We start from the raw sequence: 15,084 nt of genomic DNA, 5'->3' as shown, positions 1-15,084 counted from the left end.
GGTTTCCTTTGCGATATATCCTGGTGGCACACTCATATTTATAAATATGATGAACGCATGTAAACATGGTCATGTGTGCCACCGAATACCTTTCAAGCAGGGCCTGTTTCAATATTCCCAGCACTCTGTAGTTTGGAACATCTTATTCAATCCTTATTGTTTTTGTGACGCACTTCGCACAGTGAGACTGAGCTGCAAGAACCAAGCTGATGCGATCGGAGCTCAGTTTGACTTGCAGGCGTCCTGAGGTGACAGACAGGTGACAGCATCTCCGTGCAGCATCGCCACACGACCCCTGCTCTGCCTCCCTCTGGTTCTGCTCTGCAGGTACTGCTGTAAGGAGATTGGAAGCAGCTGTGTTCTGAGGTTCAGTCTACTCAGACAGCAGGCAGTCTCCTCGCTCTCCTGCTGAAGACTTGGCTCTCCTATTGAAGGCAGGTTTTCAAAAGGTCCAGACGAAGGTGTTTTTTTTTTTTACTTTAAAGTGGTTATTTCTTTTGGTGAGGCGCATCCGGAATGCAGTAGAGCCTGTTGTTTAGACGGAGCCACCCACACGTCTCCAGTTTGTTATCGCTAGTGTTTCAAATGCAACAGTCACCGCTTAAATGTGGCCCAACAAACAAGTCAAAAGAAAACATTTCATCACCGCTCTGGCTCATTTTGCAATCCCAGATGACTTAGTTGTTCTCTTATATTTAAAACACGGATGTCACAGTCCCCACCTAAACAGGTCTGTACCCCTCTATCTGTCCATCTCCTTGCTTACACACAGGATGAGCATTTCAAAAACTGGTGCAGCGAGATTACGTCTTTAAAAACTAGGAAATGCGTTCGCTGTGATCAAAATCTACATCTGGAACTGAGGTTTCCTGTTCCCTGCTATTGAAACCACTTTCCCTCCTCTATTAAAATTCAGACATTCAACGCGCCACCACGCCCTACACCCAAAACTGGTGTAAGCCCCCGTCTCTTCTCTCATGCGAAGGAGGAGAGGGGGGGATTGGAAGAGAAGGCATAATGAAAAGCATGTAATGCTTTAAATGTAAGGTTACAATTCATTTTCATCTACTGTTAATAACTTGCTCACCAGCACACGCTTTAAGCAAATTTATCAGGTCAGAAACTTTGTCTTGCTCATCCTGCATTCATCATTAATTTGCAGTGAGCCATTCATCATTTGCAATGATGACTCCATACAAGCAAATGCTGTTTGAGAAATGGCTCATGAAAAAGCATGGTCTCCCAACTAGGGGTCCCAAACTAGTCTGTGTGATAACGAGGAGCAATGACAAAGCAATGCACTGCTAGACAATTTGGGAACCCCGTCTAAGAAATAGTCCATCAGGAGAAACCGATGGAGAGGATGAAAGCATCTTGTTTTCAGGAATGTCCTGGAAGCAGCAGGACTCCACACAATCCCTTCCAGGCAAACCCTGGCTTGATTTTTCTCTCTCGCTGGCGTCCCACCTGTTCCAATGCACTCTCTGCAATCTGGTTGGTTCCCTGGCCTCATCTATTTCACAATATTCAGCGTTTCTACAATCTGTGAAAATCCAGGTGCTGAGAAGTTCTTACACTGGACAGCTGCCAAGTAAGTTCAGTGTGTGAGGAAATGTATTTTAGCGGCTCATTTCCTCTTGCCCAGCCCAGCCCAGCCCATCCCTGATTCCAAAATTTAAAAAAAAAAAAAACGCCATTCTTAACCGATTTATCAACAAGTGAGCACTTTTGCCCGGGGATCAGTCTGATGATTTCCAATGAACAAAAAGTTGTTTACGGTAGCAATAACTAAATACAGAAAGAACACACTGTACAGAAAGGGTTTGTTAAAATATTAAAAAATAATAATAATAATAATAATAATAATAATAATATGTAGCCTAAGAGAAAGGCTGTCTATGCACACACTCCAGAAAACTACAGGCATTTGCTGGAGATAAGAAAATCTGCAAACTATAGTATACATATTATGCACACTTAATATGTATACATTAGCAACAAGACTAATAACAGCTATCGTTACAAACTCCCTACCCAAACAACTACGTGATGCATGACATTGTCACCAGACCTGCAAGTATTAAATATTGCATTAGACAGACAGTGCTTGCATGTGTCAGACTCAAGAGAAAACAGAAAGTAATGAGACCCTTTGAGCTACAGAGATAAAACAAAACAATCAGGTCTAATTATTTCTGGTGCCGCCCCTGTTGCACGCATCATTTAATCTACATTACATTTTCCAGAAAGATAGAACAATTAAAAAAAAAAAAAAAACAGGAAGGCGGTACAAAACAACCTGAACCCAGAGAATAATCTCCACGTGCCGTACCTGCTGAGCTGCTGGTGCGCGATTGACAGCATGGCGAGTCTGTGTGCTGCTTGTGTGCGAGCAAAATCTATTTGACAGCCTGTCAAAGCTGGACAAGGAGAGGACTTTATATACTAAACTGCCGGTATCATTCATAAATTACATCACTGCTGTTACCATGCGCCTCCCCCGCCTTCTCGGTTAGCCCTCTCACGTCAGACGTGGAGTCAGCCTCTTATCCAATCAGAGCTCGCTGCTACCTCTGGTTGCTATGGAAATATATTCATAAGGACAGTGACAGGAAATATGAAAATGGCCTGTGTTTTTTGTTTTGTTTCGTTTTTTGTAATCATGTCTCTTTTGGGTGCAGAACCTAAACATAAAGGCGGATGTGCGTAATCGAGGAGTGTCACGTTTTTAACTTTGTTAACATGTGATGTTCCACGGGTGGCCGGATGTTGAGGCTGCAGTTCATCCCTCCCGTCTCCGAGTATAGCACATCGCTGTTGCAACCAAAGAACATTTTGTCCTCCTTCTGGGTACTGCGGAGCAAACAATCGAGAAGCTAAATCGACAGCTACGGCAGCGCTCATCTGCTCAAAACAACCACTTAGCAGAACAGCCATTGCAAACACACAGCTGTCTGCAAGCTGTTAACCCTGCAAGATTGATAGCTGTGTATGTTTACCCCGAGCAACTCACAAGCGATGCATTTAAAATTAAAGCAGTGCTTTAACATCGTCTTAGATCTTTATTATTTTTTGCTAACATATCTACTGGTGGCATGCAGCCTTAGCAGAAAAACACAGGATACACAATATAATATACTACTCCAAATATATCACATCCTCAGAAGTCCTCTACGTTTTCCAGATATCGTTTTTTTTTTACTTTGACCCCTAGCTGAGCCCAGTTATAGCTGGATAAACACTCTGTTTCCTGTCCAGACCACTTCCTGTTCAAGAGGCAATGGGGCTCCTAATACCTGGAAACATTTGTAACAGTGTTGTTTCAGGGTGAATGTGCTGGAAATAAAACTTGGAAAACAAGAAGACAGTATCAGTTTTAAGGTACATCCTGGCATCAATGAATTCCTTCAGCTTCGGGATTGAATATTATAACTAGTTCTGGAACAGTGTGTATTTCAAAGAAATGGTTACAACCACAGATAAAGCTGCCTTTGGTTCTGGGGGAAGTCGTTACAAGTCTTCTGTGATAGATTGCTTAACGTCAAACAGTGAACCACAGATTTGATACTAAAACTATTACAAACTAAAAGGCAAGCAATACCTCTAGTGTTTAATTAACTCCTAGATTTTTTTCAACATACGAAACCAAAGAACTAAGTAATCCAATTCAAGCTTCTGCCTGTAGAACACTTCCAAACTGGGTTTAATATTTTGTTGTTGGGAAAGCAGGATGTCTTGTGTAATGTCTTTTAACCCCAATCTTGAATTATGATGTTACCTTATTTAGTTGGGGGCTGTGAGACTACACCCCAAGGTCACTTGGCCACTCTCAAGTCGTTTTGTTTATTACATTAACATGGATTTTTCTTCTTTCTCTTTTTAATTAAACATGTATTTTCGTTTGTGCAATTGTGGCCAGTGCCATGGGCTAAAACCCTGCATCCACTTCTTATATGTTTGACTTTTGAATAGATTATAGACTAGGTAGATAACAATAACACAACAGGATACTGATAAAGACTTCTTGGTAAAGCAATGTCTGAATTTATAACCACTGCAGGTTTCTTTATAGTAATCTATCTAGCCTATAATCGATTCAAAAGTCAAACGTATAAGAGATGGATGCAGGAACCCCCTTTTTTTAATGTATAGCTGCCAACGCCTATTACACCATGCCTATACTCCAGTCCCTGAAACATGCCCTGATATTTAATCACATGTTAATCACAAAACAAAATGATTCTGTGAAAAAAAAAAAACAAGTAAAAAGTTTTTACCTCTCTGGTATCACGCTCTGAAAGCGCTGTAGCCACAGACGAAGCTCCTTCACTTTTCCAAATAATTGTAACATTTTAATGAGACCCGTCTCGCTTGTATAAAGCAACCAACTGGTCCTGTGTATCACACATCAATGCAGTGCTACTGTAAGGAAGAGATTCTCTACAGAGTACAGTGTATCAGCTCAGCACTCTGAATGTACTAGGACACTGTGCCATCTGTTTCTGCCTGCATCACCGCCAATCTAATCAGATACAAATGCCTGGAAATCCAGAGGTGCTGTATTAACACCAGCAGAATACGGGCGACCCCAGTTTCATGCAACAGGAGTGATGGTGACCAAACGTGTGCAAATACTGTTGTGTAAATGTTTTGCATTAAAAGCTGTCTGTGTTTTACATGCTCTCAGATCAGGACTTCACTCACTAACACTAAGGACACTATTCCCCATACTGCAATTATACGCGATTAATGTTGCAACCACCTACTGCATACACAACACTTGCAGAATATCTCAGATATTAACATGCTGACTTCATTGCAGTCATCAGCTGCTTAGATTAACAGAGCAGCCGAGTGAGGTCACAAACAAGGGAGGACAGAAATGAAGCTACTGTTTCAGGATCACTTCAGTGTCTCAACAATGTCTTGTATTTTAAGCTGTTGAATATGGTAGCAACCAATTTGCACCTAAACCATCATCCAACAATTGGATTTGTACTTTGGTACTATTGGATCCTGTGGCAAAACATTTGTCTGGAGCCCTGAATCCTATCTCTCTCCCTGTAAGAAACCACCATTTTTGAGTCAACTGTAGTAATCATTTGCTAATACTGTATGTAACCTTAGCCAATCAGAGGATGATGAGGCAACCACTACCATAGACAAAAGGTATACCTGAGTGAAATAAAACAAAATGCACTATTTATTTATTTATGCATGTATTTGATATGATCATTCATTTAATTACTACAATAGCTGGTTGTAATTTTGCTAAACTGAACAAAAGTCTTCCAAATTGCAGGAAGTCGGATTTTTTCCAATACTGTGGGGTGTATGGTCGTGTATTGTAAACTTCAGTTTTCACATCACTTCCTGTTGCAACAGTATGACATCAGCACTGCATGTGAGTCCAGTCATAAATGCTGCCCTCTAGTGTCCAAAGAACAACATCGACAGGCAAGCAAAAATAGATTCCTCTCTCAATGGCTTGACTTCCAATCTTGGGTCAAAGTTCAAGTATATTTTCCTCTAGAGGAATTTACACTTTTTGACGTCACTGCTGTGGTATTATGGCTTTTTTTTGAATGGCCCAGAATGCAAATATAGCCTTCATCCATGTATTATATATTAAGCAACAAAATAGTTGGTTCATTTTGAATCGTGGGTATTTTAATTATCCATTTGTCTGAATCTTTCCTCAACGCTCAAGTCTACGTAGATGCAACCCAAAATACTGGATGCACTGCACCAGACAAGAGGAACGTGTCAGCTCTCGTGCAGCCGGTAGTGCAACAAAAATTAGACACCTGACCCACAATGCATTGTTGAATCAGCTCAGCGCAGGACGAGCTGCAATGCTCAGCAAAACACGGAGCTGAGAGAAATACATTAAAAAATATTTCCGTAAGACAAGGCTGTTTAGTTTTGGCTGGGGTTTAAAGTTATTGTATTAGCCAGTATGCTTATAAAATAAATGCTAATGATAATTTTAGTAGCTGACAGTAAATTCAATCTGAGAGGTGTGCAAAATGAAAGTACTGAGTCACCCAGCGCGTAGCCTGCAAACGCCTGCGTGTATCCTTTTAGCTATGCGTATTCAGAAACGAACAGAAAACATGCAGTCCGTTTTTTATTAATGACCTTAAAACGCCCTTCTATAGGAACACCGTCAAACCTCCACGGTCATTTTGCAGCGGCAGTATTCTTAAACACATGTTATTTAACATATGTGGTTAAAATTATTAAACTCGACAGACTGAACGCTCTATATGAATTTGACATGATGCGCCACTACAGCACACACACACACTGTTCCGAAAAAGAGGCGGGATGCAATGCAGTTCTGCCCCGAGAAAATTCAGCGGATTCCTAGGCCGGCGACTTCTGCACCCTTGCTCGCGTTTCAGCCAAAATTACTTAATATAAATAAACACAATTCAAGTGATGGTGTTTGAAGTGTCTTACCTGCATATCTGGATAGGGGATGAAAAGGACAGGGTCCTGGTGAGAGACATGCCGGTATAAGCCGTTTGGAAGCTGGAGGTGTGTGCTTGACTTGAGCCGCCGATATATAGAGAGAGAGAACTGAGTCAGGCAAGATCGGTACTACAGGCAGGCAGTTTGTTCAAATGGGCTTACGTGGAGCCAGCATCACAGAATGAGCATCTAATCAATGCCGGGCTGTGGAGTTATCGACACGGATGCTTTTCAAATTAATGGACCCGGAAGACAGGAGGGAAGAGACAAGTTCAGCACTAGAGTAGGGGGAGGGATCTGTTCTGCAAATAGTTTGTGTAAGTAAATCTACATTTAAACGATCGTGACCTTATTTATTTTTGCATTCCGTTTTAAGACACTTTGATCTGACTAGCTTCCGGCCATGAATTTAAAACAAGCACAGTACGTTCCGCGTGTAGGTGCACCACTTCCCCAGAAAGCACTTTCAGGATCCCATAACTGCAGAAGGGATGGATATAAGCCCTCACTGCAGAACACTTTGCTCCATTGTTTTATGAGTTGTGGGCACACTGTAAGTAACTGAATTTGCAACAAACCATGAAGCAGATTAACGTGCTATGCAAATGAAATCCGAAATCTAGCCGTTTATATAATACAGGCACGAGTTTCTGAGAAAGTGATCCAGGGATAAAACAGAAAAGTTAAATGCAGATAATGCAGGAAAAAAGTGTTCTTATTAGACATAAGTATGGCGCATTAGCTACCCTTGGTCACCTACTGCTCTGTCGTAGAATAAATTTATCTTTCGTCTTACATAACCATAGAACAGGAGGTCCCCGGTTCAAATCCCACCTCAGCCACTGACTCGTGTGACCCTGAGCAAGTCACTTAACCTCATTGAGCTCCGTCTTTTGGGTGAGACGTAGTTGTAAGTGACTCTGCAGCTGGTGCATAGTTCACAGATCCTAGTCTCTGTAAGTCGCCTTGGATAAAGGCGTCTGCTAAATAAACAAATAATAATAATAATAACAATTCAAATTGAGCAAACACCCCGTCCCTCCCCTTTGCCTAAAAAAAAAAAAAAAACTTTTACCACGTGTCTTTTTCAACTGCTGTTAGTTTAATGCATGCATTAAAATGGAAAGCCAGTTAAAACCTTCTGTATATCATTAAAGCTATTTGCTTTTCATCTAAATGTAATCTGAGATCCTTATTCGCTTGCAATTGAAAGACAAAAGTAGCTGCGGAGTACTCAAGGTTAAAGTTTAAATGTATGTAACCTTTCACCGCACGTCTATACTGCTATAGAACATATAAAATGCATACCCTTCCGTGCTGCCTCGTGTCATGTTGTTATGTTGATAGTGTTCCAAATGTATATCAGCAAAAACCTGTTCTGCTAAACCACGACAAAGGCATTAGCAAAGTACAGTAAAGCATTGAGGCAGTGTTAATATAAAGCAATAACATAAATCACCACGAGGTGGCAGCAAAGACTATAACAATACTTACTGCTGCATTACAGTAGCAGCTTTTTGAGAGTTGTATGCTCTGTGGATGTACTGAGGGGACGTATCTCCTAGTTCTAAGAAGTTATAACGTTTTAAGCGGAGCTGGTTTGCAATAGTTTGGTGTCTGTTGATATACATGGAACTTTGCAGCGTCTGTAGGTTTTCTTGAGTTCCCACTTGTGTCCATGTTGACAAACATGTACGACGTTGCAGATCCTTACAGGTTTGCGCATCATTAAAATGTTTCAGCATTCTGCTTATAGCTAGCGATAGTGTTTCAATTGTAAGGAATTAATTACAGTAAAAACCGCTTAAAAGAATCGCTGGAATATTATAATTTTAAAAATGCATCCCCCACTCAGCCATTCACCAAATGCAAACCATCCCGTTTTAATGAATCAAACGTGGTGTGTGCAAACCTGATCAGAGGAAGACGTTTTTACTATAAATCTTGGCTCAGCCTAATACAGTACGTGTTGCTTTATGTTTCTCCAGTCATGCAAATAAAACTATGCCGATTCTATGAAATACCCGCAAGGTTAAATGTGAGAACTATCAGACTCGCTGCGTGATGTCAAGACATTATGCATGCAACCCTTTTTCTGAGTTTCGCTGGTTTGTAGTTTGCATTGCCCGAGGCGGTTCTTGGCTTGCGGTTTGTAACATCACGATTCATGACACGCTTCTTTCTGTGCGTAAATGCTTCGCCTCCTTCCCGTCTGGCGCATATGAGCAAAAAGCTTATTTCAGCCGATCGACGGTGTCATCTACACCCTAAAACGTTGCAATTTACTTCGGAACTGGTTCTAATAAAGACACACCGGTGCGCCAACACAGGCCTGCCGCTGATCTCATAGTTATTGCACTGCTTCACGCGAATAGACAATTGACTGGACTTGTCGAAACTATGGAGAAATGACCTCCACGGGTGACTGTAGGGTTAGGCAAAGATAATCGCCGTTAAACACACACACACGCACACGCACACGCACGCGCGCACACACACACACACATATATCATCATCATCTTCAGCCGTTTTCTGTGTCTTCTGCTATTTCATCTTGCCATCTTCCTGGAGGTCTTCTCATGGTCGCTTTATATCGGTTGGGATCCAGTCTAGTATCTCCTTGGTCCAGCGATGGTCTTTTCTTCCTGCTACATGTCTGGCCCACTGCTATTTAATTTTTTTTTTGTTTTGTTTTTTACAAACTTTTTAAAATATTTTTTGTAATGTTGCTGTCATGGCAGGCGATTCCGTTGCTGCCAGTAGCTGCACAAACACATTCTTAATATAGCCACTCATTGCACTTTCTCTAAACTTGAAGTCAATAAACTAGACATATGTCTCTTTCCTCATCCCTGCTGTTGAACTACCCGCAGCAGTCTTTTTGGACCTTCTAACTGGAAGTAGAACTTGACCTGGTAATAGGAAACCCCCAAAAGATTGATGCCAATATATTTTCTACTGGTAATCACCTCGTTAATAATAATAGTCTATAGTGCATTGGATCTTTATTGGCACAAAGATGTATACTGACCTATTGTTTTACGGGTATATAGGTAAACTAAACGCGGGTATTTAAAAACAGGAGAGAAAGAGATGGCACGCCAATTTATTAGGCGGTGAGGCATGTGTCCACTAGCCTCTATAGATTCTCATCTGCGAGAGCTTTAGCACGCGAACGTTTTAGTATAAGCACACCTCGTTTCTTTCCCACGCTTCCCCGAGTGATTAATGACACTTTTATACCTGTGGAACGCCTGGGAAATGCTGACCGAAACTGCTTAGTCAACTCAAGTTTCAGTGGGCGGTGGATTCATGCCTGCCGTTTGCAAGCCCAGACAGCGCAGTTTCAGGTGCATGAGACGCAGGGCTCTGCACAAGTGCCAAAAACCGCAGGATTGTTACCCAATACTTTCGATCTGTGCTTGTGCTGAATACAGGTGTGTGCGCTCTGAGACGCTTCTTGGAATTAAACAGAACTGTAACTGCTGCAAAGTGCTGCTGTATAGAAATGTGTGTGTGTGTGTGTGTGTGCGCGCGCGTGCGTGCCTGTGTGTGTGTGTGTGTGTGTGTGCGTGCGTGTGTATGTGTCTGTGTGTCTCTGTGTGCGTGTGTGTGCGTGCGTGCGTGAGTGCGTGTGTGTGTGTGTGTGTCGGTGTGTGTGTGTGTGCGTGCGTTTGTATGTTTTTGCATGTATACTGCTTCTCCTTATGCAGGCTTAGTGCATAAGTAAATCAATATATTTGTTTTTCGACACACCCATCCATATTTCAAACATAAAGTTTAATGTATGATTTATAAGCCAAGTGAACAAACGTTTTGAATATTAAAAACATCAACACAATCACAAGTTGTCTGGATGTTAACAATGAAAAAAATGACAGGTCCGTTATTAAACAGTTGTAGCAACATGTGGGGACGCGTAAGGCTAGATTTTTCAGAACCCCGCTACTGAGCGGTTGCTCAAACGGTTTCTTCTTAAAGAGAGTGACTCTATCACGAGGAGGAAACTGGCAATTTGCATCTCCAGATCCAACTTGTCAGTACAATTTAAAACCTGTTCCGTGCACCTCATTGCAAAAATAAGAAAGTTTGCATCATTTGATATGTGCAGGACACACATGCCCCTTGTACTTTAGAGGGTTAAACACACCGTGTCAGAATGGAACGTGGGAGTGGGTTTGCAGCTGTCAGGACTTGGAAAGTAAACCCACATAATTACTGTGCTGCTCAACGTCCATCCGCTCCCAAGGACAGAGGTTCCCACATACTCCACGCACAGGTGTGTGTTTGCAGTCAAGTACGAGATGCCGGGTGACAGTTAGGAAGCAGTAAAACATACTAGTCGTTAACTACTGAAGCCCCAAACTGTTATTTTTTTTAGAGAGCTAATGCATGCAGTAAGAGCATGTGCTTATTATGGGCTGTTTTGTTCGTGCCGTTTTATTTCTCAGGTCTGTAACACTTTTAAAATATATGGATATATATGATTAGATTATTGTGTGACCGACTTTGTTATTATAAGGGATTTGTATAGCCTTATTAAGAAGGAAAGACGAATCTCAGGGAACATCTTATAAACAAATTAAGATGTTTATTTGAATTGCTTTGGATTAGCTTTTACTAGCGTGGATCCTGTTGCATGCGCTGCGTGTTAGCAGTTTGTCTGGGGAAAGACAAGCTGGCGTGGGAAAGCCGTTCATCATCTCTCCCTGTAGGTCCTGTTTGGTCTTTTTGTCATTAGCGCGTGGTTTATGTTTAAAACAAACCCATGTGCCTGTCATTTTCAAGGGTACGTGTATGTTGTGGTCGCACTGCTAACCACAGCACCATATATAAACGTATAGACTGTTTATATATGCTAGCCTACATTTTCTAAGCCAGTGCAAGTCGTCAGTGATTTTAGTACAGCATTTTAACACCCCTGGCTTTGGTTGATTGCATGTAGATGTTTTTAATGAAGCATCTATTGCTTAATGATCTTGATTTGTGTTGGCCAACGTTTTAAAAGTATTATTCAGATTATTTTAGGTACCATATAGCCTTCTATTATTAAACAAACCAAGGCCGATAATAAGGGTTACTAAGTAATGTCAACTAGACTTGTTTTCGCTATTTCTAAAATGCTTAATTTAAACCCTTTATGAATATGGAATATGTGACGCCCACTGTTTAAAACGGTAACATATAGTACAAACATAAATCATAAAACCTCATTTATGATACACAAACTATGAAAGAAATGATGGAGACTTTTTTATAAACGTTATCATTTATTATTATTAATATTATTTCCACGCGTTTGAGATTTTACATCCATATTATTTCAAGCTTTGGATTCCCATGAAATAAATTCCCTTTGAATAAAAACGATACAGCGCAGGTACAATTTACAAAAGTGCCTTGTTATATTATTGCTTTAGTTTGCACAGACCCAGCTCATTTCAAGACAACTGTGCGAGTCATACACGTCAAATAACCCGTTGGGTTTTACAAAGGTGTGTGTTCACACAACACCACATTCATTTAACCCCAGGAGGACTAAATATTACACATTCACAGAATATACGAATCCATCAGACCTTTCTTCCAGCATACTCGGTTTGAATTCTGACCACGAATTTTACATTTCCAACGGTCAAAAAAGTTACAATAGCCAGCATACACATATGTATTAAACTGAAACCCGAAAACGACTTCAGAACAGCATTTAAAAACGTCACATTAATAATAAAAACAGTTAATCTCCACGGCGCGATTCTTATTTACAATTATTTTTTTTTACATATGTATATATTTTACAGATGTTCAGTCCTTTTTGTTTTCTACCAAGGTCTCCACATGCGGACGTCGTGGGGCTGTGGCACCGGCTGGACTCGGTTGATGGGGTGACCGTTGAGGTTTGAAGTGGTCTCTGTCCTCAAGCCTCTTGCGGTTGGGTTCAGGCACACCACGCTTTCACTCCTCTGAGGTCTGGCGAGGGGGCTTTGCCCACTGCAGTTCTGGCAGCTCGGGGTGTCTGCAGGCGATGCCATAGAACTCTGGATGTATTCGTTTACACGCTGTGACGTTTCTTTGTCCAACAGATTGGTGTTGGGCAGTATACTGGATACGTGTTGAAGACAGGCTTTGTATCCTTCTCTGAAGCTATCAGCTGCATCTAAGATAGAAAAAAAAGAAAGGGGTTAGTTTGTTTCATATTATAATATTTATTCTTATGTTTAAACGGTGCTAGTTCAAGTCTTTATTATGCAGGATTATAGGTCTATGCGATTTCTTCATCTTACGCTAGTCTTGTCTAAAAACAATGCTTAAACAAAGATACTCACTTTGAACAGGGGTGCTGGGAATATCTTTTAGGAACCGAACTGTCATTTCCAAAATGTCAGCCTTTTCCAGTTTGGAATATCGGGAATTCTGCATGGGAGAAGCAAAGGGAAAAAAATGAGCAATTTAGCAAAAATCCAGAAGCTTGCAAATAATAATAATAATAATAATTCAACTATATACATATTTGTTTGATTTACGTTTTATTTTGATGGTTTTATTCAGTTTTGTATTGAAATTATAGAAGATGCTTACATCTTTGCCAATCAGAGGAAGGATCAGTGTTTTCAACTGGTTGAGACTTTCATTGATGCGAGCGCGTCTGCGTTTCTCCATCAAAGGCTTGAGAGTCTGAAATAAAATAATACAAAAAAATTAATATCTTGCAGCGATACACAAAGCCACACTTCTTTTTAGAAAGAAACAGCAATATGCACGTAACAAGCATTTTTTTCCGATTGTTACCTTTCTCAGTTCACTAGCTTCTTTTCTTTTTGCAACGGTCATTCTTGGAGAGTACTCGACAGTTTCAGAAGCAATGTTGGGAGACATGATTTCACGTTGCTTGGTGATGCTCTCTCTTGGAGTGTCGGAGCTCGAGTGATTCTCCTCAGCCTCAAGATGCGGTATTTATGCAGAAGCAGGGCGGCATGGCCCTGCCCACTAACTATTGTGCAATAATCTTGACGCCGAATCCTGTCCCGTTGGGAGAACATCCAGCACGCATTGAATCTATTAAGATAACCATCTGTCTCGCGGGGCCGCTTGCGTACTTCCACCACTGGTATTCCAATAAAAAACAACATGCACACAGATGAAATGGCATCTACATATATTTTTTTAGCAAATCCTGTTAACATTAGGATAAGCATTTCAGAGGGTGACTATTAACCAACACCATAGGAACAAGAAAGAACCAACAATCCTTCACTCTCAATATGAATGTATGTGTGTGTCAAGTACATGCATTTTACATATTAAAAAAACATACATACGCCTTATGAAGGATGCACAATTTAGCAAATCTTTTATAAACGGAAAAGGGTGTAGACTTTAGGTGAAAATAACCTTCAAAACATATTATTTGAGGGCAAGAAAAAGTTTTCAGTAAAACATAGGAAAAATGAAGACATGATTCTCAAGCGTTATATATTGTAGTTGTTGTTTTCTAAGGTTAAGTTGGCTTTGCAGTATAAAAAACACTATGGGGGGGTCGGGGGATGGAGAAGCGAGAGAGGGGGAAGGGGCTTTCATTCTGTAAAAAGAACACTAAGGCAAATCTGTTTAAATTATAAAACAGCTTCCCAAGCCACGCTATGTGGACAGACACATCTGCCTCAGTATGTGAATCAACAATACGTTGTTGTGTCCTGTAGAAATCTGCATGGGAGACTGTTCACCTGTGGAAACGGGTAGGATGGGGGAGGGGCTGTGCTGATAGGGGCAGAAATGGGTAGATTTGCCTGAGCTTGCATTTCAGTCTATAATTGGTGTGTTCTAAAAAGAATATATATCTAGTATCTAAATGTGAATAGTAACCTGCAAGTGTGACGAGCATGTATCTCCAAAATGCATTTCAGTTATCCAATTGTAAACGTTTCCAATTCTTCATGAACAGCTTCTTTTTTTTAATCTATACAAATATTTAACAAAAACCAGAAGAGTCTAGCCTGTAATATCCATGTCAATATTGCTATTGCTATATTATTATACTTGGGATTGTATCATTTGAAATATTCGATGTCGATTCTGCTCAGCAGGCGCACTGACACAGCAGCATTGAGACTCACGCGTCAGGCACGCGCCACCAGCACCAGATGGCCCCCCTTCAGCTCTATGGTATTCTGTCGACCAGTGGGGTTCAAGTATTTTTTTCCCCCAATTCCATTTTCTTCTTTTTCATTTAAATTTCAGTTTGGATTACATTGTTTTTAAACAGTATTGGCGTCAGTACCCCATCTGTACCCCTCAAATCATCATACGCGCTATTGCGTATGCCCTATGGCTTAAAACTAATAACTAATGCCAGGAGTTCAATATACGTGTTCTAATTCGTGTGTGTACAATCCAAGGTTTTAATTAATACGTCTGAAAAGTCTTCTTATATTAGCGCGTCCTAGCTTGATTATGGGATAAGAAATCCAGATCCAGCGTTCATGTTTTTAATCTGTATTTGCGCATCTGCAATCTTACGTCTGTGCACGCTGTGAAATGGTTATTTTCAAGGTTGATTGCTGGAAATCTGTGTCCCTTTCCGCGGCTTCCCAAGCTAAAAATGAACG

At 40.8% G+C, this 15,084-nt stretch overlaps 2 protein-coding genes across 4 annotated transcripts in view; both read right to left on the bottom strand.

Moving 5' to 3' along the window:
* Window positions 1-6,727, bottom strand: part of LOC117425310 (cytosolic acyl coenzyme A thioester hydrolase) — a 58,452-nt gene extending 51,725 nt beyond the window's left edge. The window contains exon 1 of one of the 3 annotated variants that reach the window (XM_059002217.1): window positions 6,466-6,727. In XM_059002217.1, coding sequence (XP_058858200.1) covers window positions 6,466-6,515 — 50 coding nt within the window. In that variant the 5' untranslated portion in view covers window positions 6,516-6,727. Of the gene's footprint in view, window positions 1-2,332; window positions 2,487-4,277; window positions 4,407-6,465 lie in introns of those variants that run through there. The other 2 variants (XM_059002216.1, XM_059002219.1) reach the window with 2 other exon arrangements.
* Window positions 6,728-12,246: 5,519 nt separating this feature from the next.
* Window positions 12,247-13,390, bottom strand: LOC117963735 (transcription factor HES-2-like). The gene is made up of 4 exons (XM_059002623.1): window positions 13,268-13,390; window positions 13,058-13,153; window positions 12,805-12,892; window positions 12,247-12,635 (listed from the first exon to the last, which is right to left on the bottom strand). The coding sequence occupies exons 1-4, from the start codon at window positions 13,352-13,354 to the stop codon at window positions 12,301-12,303; spliced, it is 606 nt and encodes a 201-aa protein (XP_058858606.1). The 5' UTR covers window positions 13,355-13,390; the 3' UTR covers window positions 12,247-12,300.
* Between the last annotated feature and the right edge of the window lie 1,694 nt (window positions 13,391-15,084).

Source organism: Acipenser ruthenus, chromosome 27 (assembly GCF_902713425.1).
Source record: "Acipenser ruthenus chromosome 27, fAciRut3.2 maternal haplotype, whole genome shotgun sequence".
NCBI lineage: Eukaryota > Metazoa > Chordata > Actinopteri > Acipenseriformes > Acipenseridae > Acipenser > Acipenser ruthenus.
Note: the sequence above shows the minus strand (reverse complement) of the source record. Positions and strands in the feature narration are given on the sequence as shown.